Raw genomic sequence first — 8,716 nt, 5'->3', positions numbered from 1 at the left:
CTGCAACTTTATCATTCTAAGGCTGAGAATCCAACCTAAGGAACTAGGAGAAGGAGCCCAAAATGGGCTTATATTCCAGTTTTTATATAAAAAAGTATATCCTGCCATTATAATAGTCATGTGTAACAATGGGAAAAAGCTACACAAAATGATGTAGCTATTGATAAAACTGTCTATGAAAAATTTATAATGATGCAAGAAAACATTACATGAAAACAGGACACAGAACTGCATATACATTGATCTCAGAAATATAATAATTTACACACACATCTTCATTTTTTATTTTTTTTAAAGATTTTTATTTATTTATTTGACAGAAAAAGCTCACAAGCAGATAGAGAGGCAGGCAGAGAGAGGGAGAGGGAAGCAGGCTCCCTGCCGAGCAGAGAGCCCGATGTGGGACTCGATCCCAGGACCCTGAGATCATGACCTGAGCTGAAGGCAGCGGCTTAAACCACTGAGCCACCCAGGCGCCCCTACACACACATCTTCAGAGGCAAAGCCTGAATTGGTAAATATCCAAATGTTAATACTTTTTTTTTCAGACCGAGAATTCTTTCCTTTATGGTTTTGTATTAAAAGTAACAGGTGTTGTTTCACAGCCCCCCCCCCAAAAAAAGGGGGGGGTGCGTGAGGGAAGCAGAGGTTTTAAGGCAGCCAGAATAGGCCGGTCAATGAGATTCCTTAGCTCCAGGCTTCTCGGGAAAGCGCGGTCCGTGCGCCCGCCCCCCACCTGGTCCTCATAGCTGCCGGCTGACTCGGACAGAGAGTGCTCCAACGCTCGCGCTGGCCGGAGGAGGCGACGGGCTTGGTGAGGCGCGCGGCCAGGGGTGGGTGGAAGGTCGGGGGAGGGACTGAGCTTTTCTCCTGTCGGGAGCGAGATCTGGACTGCGCTGGGCGTCCGGAGCCGTGGGCCAGCCCCCCGCCATAGCGGCCGCCGCCCCGTCTGCTGTTCCCCGGCCAGGTGCAAAACGCCTTGTCATTGGGAGAGTCTGCGGCCGGAGCATTGAATTACAGCTCAGCCGAGCCCGGGTAGGGCCGCGCGGGGGTGGAAGATGAGCAGAAGCCCCTGTTCTCCGAGGGCCCGCCGACTAGCGGGGTAAGCGCGGCTGGGGCGGCGACCGGGTGTAGCCCCCTGGAGCAGCGCGGGGCTGGCCCGGTTCTCTTCAAAAGCAGAAGATCTGAGCCAGGAGCGAGCGATCCCTACCGGCCTGCCTCCTTCAGCTTTCTCCAGTTAGGGAGACCCACCAGCTGCGCCTCGATCGTCCCGACCTTCCCCAGCCTTCTCCGCGCGCCCTGGGCGCACGGGGCCCTAACTCGTGCCAGTCATGCTGAGGGTCTTCATCCTCTATGCTGAGAACGTCCACACCCCGGACACCGACATCAGCGATGCCTACTGCTCTGCGGTGTTTGCAGGTAGGAGGGGCCGGCATCCCCGCAGGCTGGGAGGGTAGGGGTCGGAGAGGGGCCTCCTGGACCTCCACCCAGGAGCTCCGGGATGGGAGAGAAGAGACTCCATGAGCCGGGCTAGACTGACTTTGGGTGTCGCAGAGACCCATATCCTGGGGAAGGGGCGACCCAGAGGGAAACCGAGGCAAGGAGAGAAGTGTTTGAACCGCACTTCTCTGGGGCCTGGAAGCTGAGGCCAGGTTGGAGCTAAAGTGGGCCTGGAGGAGGGGGCATATTTCTCCTCTCACTCTTCTGGATCTCTTAAAAGAGGTCTTTCCTTTCTGTGGGCAGCGAAGCTCTCTACTGCAGGGATCCCCTCCCTCTGCGCATGGAGGGCTGGGTCTCAGGCCTATTTATAACCCAGCTGTCTTCCCCAGCCTGGGCCTGGCGGCTGGGCTGTCCGAGGCCCCAGCTCTCTATCACAGGCTGGGTTGGCTGGCCTGGCCACTGGGGGCAGAGGCACCGCCCACCTCTCCAGGGATCCTACTCTTGCTTTGTGCACAGGATGGGAGAAATTAAGCAGCTGGTCCAGCTAACACCAGCACCAACCTCTCGGATCTTTCGTCCCTCTGCACTCCCCTCCCACCAGACTGGAACTTGTTGGGGAATGGTATCTGGGGAATGCTATCTTCATCATCTTTGAACAAAGGAGTCTGCTCCCCTATTGGGTTGGGACTTTCCAGAGTAAAGCCTTCTTATGGTCATGAGTGGACTTCTTCTCCAGGAGGTGAGGGCCAGGCCCCATCTGTTTACCTGGAAGGCCCTCAGGGCTAAGTCAGAGCTGTGGGCTACCCAGCTGAGTCTGTGTTTGGAGCCACCCTGGGGGAGAAGGACCAGGGTGTGAGAGTCCAACTACCACTAACGGAATGGGTTTGCTCTTTGTCTCCATGACTTGTCATTTTGTTCTCTTCAAAGACCTGGCTTCATCCCAGGCCCCCCAAAATCCTGGCAACGACTGGTCCCTGACCTTTCAGCAGAGCTCTCTTTTCAAGCTCCTGGATCATCGTGTTCCCAGACACCCATGTGCACATGTATTCCCAGACACACGTTCCCCCCAGGAGTGCCTGTGACATCTCCAGGGTTCCAAGGGGTAGAGGGTTAGAGAACCAAGGCATGTGTCCACAGCAGCACACACCGATGTGTCCTAACAGGCACATATGCCCACACACTCCCGGATATGAAATCTGGGGTTTCTTAGGGAGGAGTCCCTGAAAGGGCCTGTGGCCTGGGAAGCAGCCTGCACCAAGAGGAGAGGGACGGGGGCGGGCGGGGGGGGGGGGAGTGGGAGGTGACATTCCAGCTGTGCTTCTTTGCTAATATTCAGCTTTGACCTGTTTTTGACCGGTTTCCCACAGTGGCCTCTGGAAATGAACTTTATCCAGGTGTTTCCAGGGGGAAGACAAAGGCATGAATGGGGGCCTCCTCACTTCCGCTGCATCCTCAGCACTGGGCAGGCCAGGCCAATGGCCTCACGGAAGGCCTTGGGCTCCTCGTGCTCAACTCCAGGGAGCACCATGCCCACTGTGAATGTCCCCCCAGACTGAAGGGAAGGAGGGTAGTGTCACCGTGTACACTGAATGGCTGCCTCTTGCTCCAGCAACCCTTGGGGGGGCGGGGAGGGGAAGAGCCCTAGCCCAAGAGCTGAGCAGGTTTTGTGATGGCATCCTCTAGACCTGTCCAATGCGTCAAAGAACCTCTAGGGGGGCCGCTGCCTCGCCCTGCCTGTGTCCTCAGGGGTCTTGTCTCCTCTGACGCCCATTCAGTCAACCACATTTTCCTTACCTGATCACAATCCCCATCTTCCAACCCCCCCCCACCCCAACCCTAGCACGGGCATACTTGCCTCATGCTGTGAAGTCCCCCTACCTAGGCCAGGCTCTGAACCCTAGCAGGAGAAGGGAAAGTGTGAATAATGTATGGGAAAACACTAACCCCTGAAGCACTGTGCCCACAGGGATGTGGCTGGCTTGGCTCCGTGGCTGTCCGTGGGCAGTCTCCCCCATCCTCCACCCTTCATCCTCCATCCCTGTCCCTGACTGAGCCCCTCCCTACATCTGCCTGATGTCAGTCCGCATTCTTGCCCTATGTCCGCTGCCTGGCTTCTCTGGGTGGGCTCCCCCCTTCCCTGAGGAGAAGGGAAGTACGTTGTCTCTTGCTGACAGTGAGTGTCCCCAGAGAGGGCTGGCTGGAGCCCTGCTCTGCCAGTCATGGACGTCACTGCCAGGCAATCATGGGGGAATGCAGTGCCTCCCTTCCCTAGCCCTGGACACATTCCACCTCCTGCACTGGCCAAGCTCTTAACCCATGTCCAAATTTGGCCTCCCCACGGCATTCAGGCCTGCTCACTCTCCTCTCAGCCAGGGCCCGATTAGTGAATGATTACACAGAAGGTTCTGGTCTCTCAGAGCGAAACAGCCTTCTGGGAAGTATTCCCTCACCAGTGAGCCTGGATCTGGCCTTCCCAGTCCCTTTAGGCTTGGGGTCCACAGAGCCCCTCCTTTGGCTACCTGATTATAATATCCCAGAACGACACCCACTCTGTGCCTGCATAACTTCATTTCATGCCCACTACAGCTTTGTGAGGCCAAAGGGCAGGGATATTATTTCCCTTTAGAGATGAGCAAATAGGCCCAGAGCAGTACAGGAGCCTGGCCAAGATCACACAGGGGTCAAAGTACCTCCCATCCTCACTCCACCCCCCCCTTCACCGCCCTCTGTTGTTCTCAGCACCCATGGCTCATGAATAAGAAAGTGCTTTGGAAAGCATACCATGGGCTGCCCACAGCCAGGGCTCCTGGTCCTGAGCCAGCACGGAGGTGGGGGGTGGGGGAGGGGGTGGAAGAGCTTGGGGTACCCAGCATGGGGCTAAGTCAAAGTGGGGGGCATATAGGGAGTATCTTATAGGCTGCAGGGAGTGCCTATAAGACAAAGGACCAAAACATGGAGGATTCTGAGTCTAAAAATGTGTATTCATCCCAAGAAGAGAGAATGGGCATTCATTAAGCACAAACAATGTACCATTTTCAGAAGCTGTTTCTTTAAAGCCCCACAACAACCCTCTGAAAGGGACATATTTAACTGATATCCAGCTTACTAGGGGCTAGGCACTGTTCTACATAGAACTCATGAGCTAGATCACGTTCCAGCTATAATTTGTACCACACACTTTATGCAGACTTTTGACCCTCCTCCCAAACATATATAATAGCAACTAACATCGCTCCCACTTTACAGACAAGAAAACTGTGGCACAAAGAGGTTAAGCTATACACTGGTGGGTCGTGGAGTTGGGAATCAAGGCCGTGTGCTCTGGCTCCAGAGCCCCATCTTTAACCACTTCACCATCTCCTTTGGGTCTTAGCTTTGATTTTCAAGAGAGCAGGAAGAGGTGGAGGGGCAGGATTTATCTGCTCACACCATACTGCTTGGCACTCAATACATATTAAGTATTACTGTTATATAGGATTATATATCCATTTATTATAGTTATTATGACAGCTGATATGTATTGTACAGGTACTAAGAAATCACCTCACACACCCAAGGAGACTCTCACTACTGTTTTTACCTGGTCATTCCAGTCGTCAGCTGTCTGTCCAGCTGCGGTCCTTCCAGACTGGGCACAGCAGACTCAGTGGTGAGTGGCCATCCCCTCTGCCTCAAGGGACCCTGGTCTTGTCTCCTCTGGCTGCCCCTCCTGGAGCAGCCCCTTCTGAGCTGAGACATTGGTCCCGCTGCCTAATGTCTGGCCGTGGCATTCACCATGGTCTAGGTCTTTCTGGGAACAGAAAGGTATCCCTCCGGTGACTCCTCAAGTCCACAAACTCAGTCCCTCTCCCCAGGCCAAACTCACTCTCAGTCTCTGCTCCCTGTACACTGATCTCTTTTAGAAACTGGTTCATTAGAATGAAATGGGAACCAGGAGAGGGCAAGCATCTCTTGCAGACCTACTGTGTCCCAGCCACTGTGCCTGAAGGGCCATTGTTCAGTTTAATCCTCCTAGTGGCTCTGTGAAGTATCATTTTCTTGATTTCACCGTAATGGAAACAGTCTCTGAAAGGTCAAGTCACATGCTTCAGGGCACACAGCTATGCAAACTCAGATTCCAAACACGTCCCCCCGCCCCCTGACGACCCCATCGTGGCTCCTAAGCTGGTACCATCACAGAGGTCCTAGTGTGGCCTGGGGTGCAGAGGCGCTGTCCTTACCTGCAGTGTCAGGTGGGACACAGACCTGGCTGCAGGTGAGCTCCCACTAACTGCGGCCATGAACACAAGAGTCTCTCTCCCTCACCTAACGGTTGATGTGTGGGGAGTCCTGGCCAGTATGGTTCTGACCCACAAGGCTTCCAGGACCCCGGGTCCTTCTGTTTTGTTGCTCTGCTATCTCCAGGGGTCCCCTCGACAACAAGGTTGGTGATGGCTCACCGTGACAACCTATCCTGCTGCATGGACAGGCGTGCCGCTTCCCAGACAGTTCCCTTCTGCTCATCTCTTGGTCTCATCATGGCCGTATCTAGCCGGGAGGGAGGCTGGGAAATGTAGTCTTTCTGTTTGGCTGGCCATGGGTCCAGGTAAGACAATGCAAAATTTCTGTGAAAGAAGGGGAGAACATAGGACGGAGACAAGTTGAGGTCCCAGGACACTGTCTAGGAGAACTGCGTTCCTGATACAAGTCCCCTTGGGAGGAAGCCCCCTTTAGGCCTCAGCTTCGCTAGAATGTCAGCAGTCTCATCAGAGAGAAGTGCACGGCCACCAGGCTGGGCAGCTGGAGGCTGGGGATGGGAAAGAGGCCTCAGGAAGTGTCCCGGGCTCAGGCCACCAGCTGCTGATTTTCTGATTTACAGAACAGACGTGTGGAGCCTCTGTTCCTTGGACACAAGCCAAATGTTTGTACAAGTCCCTTGGAATATTCCTCTGGAAATATTAGATAGGCTCCCTACAGATTTCCTGTGCTGCCTCTGACAGATTAGGGCCAGAGGAGGTAGCAGGGGGTGAGGGACTGGGGACAAGCATCATGGCCTGGAATTACTGTGACAATAATAATAATAATAAAATATCCTAAATCATCACATCCAAAGTTCCTCCAGGGGGCAGTACTGCCCTCCTGGAGAACCATCGACTTAACCTCATCATGGGACTGGAAGGGCCCCTGGGGAGCCAAGTTGTCCACTGCGGTGACCCCAGGCGGGCCCCTATTGTGCACAGGGAATACCCGACCGACTGAAAGGCTTTGGTCTCTCCCTCACTGCCTCCACCATCCAGCTAGACCTCATACAGGTGATTACACCTAGCGATTCCCTACAGTTGCAGTGAGTGCCAAGGAGGAAAAGTGCGGCTGTCCCATTGTTGGCCAGAGGGACCCCATCTGGACCTTGATGTCAGAGATGGCTTCCCCAGGGAAGTGGTCTGTCAGCTGAGGCCTAAGGATGGATGGGGGGTGGTCCTGGAAAGAGAGAGGGGAAGGCATTTGTGTGTGTGCAGAGGGGACAGCAGAGCTCCAAGTTGGAAGAGAGCTCTGTGTGTTCCCCAAATGGAGAAGCCACTGAAGCTGGGACTCAGCAAAGGGTGGAGGGGCCTTTCCCAGTGGGTAGAGGTAACGGGTCTGGGCTCTATCCCAAGAACAAGGGAGGCCTTTGAGACCTGATCATATTTGTTTTAGGATCCATAATGGACCGGAGGTCCCAGGCAGGAGAGGGTAGTAGAGGAAATGGCTCTGGGGAAGCATTTGGATATTGTGGGTGCACCGATGCTACTCAAGTGTGGGGTGTCAGCAGGGAAGGTTCAGGCTTCTAGTAAGTGAAATCTTGCCTCAAGTAGACTTTAATAATAAACAGCCTTCAAGTGATCTTCACTCCCAATACTTGCCCCTTGGAAGGAACTCCCATTGTGTACTAGGCCCGGGCTTGATCCAGAGACATGATCCAGAGACATGGCGGGCTCTGTACAGGCGCGGGGCCTGGAGGGTGCTGTCGGGGCTGCGGCAGGGGACCGAGTGGACAGCTGGTGGATCTCTGTGCTCCAGGGAACACAGTCTCCCTTGGACAGACACTCCCGCCCGCGGAGACAACGACCCCAGACTGCTTGGGGGAAGTTGAGAGGCGGGTTCGCGAGGGCTCGGGACCCAAGAAAACGGCAGCCTGGGCCCCGAGGGGTTGGTAATGGGGAGGGTGGCGCAAGGCCCGGGGCTCGGGGTGCCGCGTATCGCCGCGTCGCTTCGCACGCTCGTCCAGCGCTCGCTCCAACTAGTAGTTTGGCGCAGACACTCGCGTTCCCGCGGCCGGATGTCCCTTTCTCCCGCCTTCGCTCATTCCTCCTTCGCCCCGGTTTCGCAGCGCCTCGGGAGTGCGGGCCCGGGCTGTGCGCAGCCGGGTGCAGAGCCGCGGCCGCCCGCGAGGTCCGCACGGGTGCGCTCCGGGCTCGGACGAGCGGGGCGGCGGGCTCCGAGTCGCCGCGGCCTGGCGCAGCTGTGCGCCCCGCGTCAGCGGCGCTTCCGTCTCCGGCCCGCGGCGACGAACCGCTGAGGGGGACCGGCGCCCCCACCCGCGCACTTCTGACCCCGGCCCCGCCCTGCCCACCAGCCGCAGGGCGGGTCGGGGCGGGGGCCGGGGTGGGGTGGGGGACGGTCCGCCCAGCGGGTGTCCGGTGTCCTCCCGCGGCCGCGGCCAGGCGTGGGGACTGTTCCGCGGAAGCGCAGCGAAGGCGACAGCTCCCTTCTGGCACGGGTGCCGCGGAGCCCGGCGCTCGCTCGGTGGTGCCCCGACCCTCTGCTCCCGCTCCCGCTCGCGTCCTGCCTGCGCGCCCCTGCGCGCCCCGGGCGGCAGAACCATGCTGTGCTGTCTGCTGGTGAGGGCCAACAACCTCCCCAGTGTGAAGAAGGACCGGCGCAGTGACCCGGTCGCCAGCCTGACTTTCCGAGGTAAGAGCCCTGTGCCTGCCGGGCGCGCGCCACCCGACTCTTGGCGCGCCCGGCCGGGTCTGCGGCCACCGCTCCGGCACTAACCCTAGCCCAGCGCACAGGGACAGAAATCTCAGCCCTGCAGGGAGGACCGGGAGGATGAAACCCAGCATAGTAAACACGATAGTGCTCTGAAATTGTGAAACACTGGAAGGGCCGTAGTGGGTCAACAGTTTTTACTTTCCTAAGACCTATACGGAGAGGTAATAAAGTTCGAGCCCTTACCGACAGGGCAGTGGGGATACGGATGGGAGAAGAAAGATGGGTGCAGAATAGAGAGAGGAATCAGGATCACTTAGAGACTGGG

At 56.6% G+C, this 8,716-nt stretch overlaps 1 protein-coding gene across 24 annotated transcripts in view; it reads left to right on the top strand.

The window, feature by feature from the left end:
* The first annotated feature begins 852 nt into the window (after window positions 1-852).
* The window catches only part of DYSF (dysferlin), a 203,405-nt gene continuing 195,541 nt past the window's right edge, over window positions 853-8,716 (top strand). For 9 of the 24 annotated variants that reach the window (XM_045978680.1, XM_045978675.1, XM_045978677.1 and 6 more), the window contains exon 1: window positions 853-1,419. In XM_045978680.1, coding sequence (XP_045834636.1) covers window positions 1,332-1,419 — 88 coding nt within the window. In that variant the 5' untranslated portion in view covers window positions 853-1,331. Of the gene's footprint in view, window positions 1,420-7,802; window positions 8,371-8,716 lie in introns of those variants that run through there. The other 15 variants (XM_045978679.1, XM_045978674.1, XM_045978670.1 and 12 more) reach the window with 6 other exon arrangements.

The sequence above is a fragment of the Meles meles genome, chromosome 15 (assembly GCF_922984935.1).
Source record: "Meles meles chromosome 15, mMelMel3.1 paternal haplotype, whole genome shotgun sequence".
Taxonomy (NCBI): Eukaryota; Metazoa; Chordata; class Mammalia; order Carnivora; family Mustelidae; genus Meles; species Meles meles.
The sequence above is the reverse complement of the archived record's forward strand: the minus strand, read 5'-3'. Positions and strand labels throughout refer to the sequence as shown.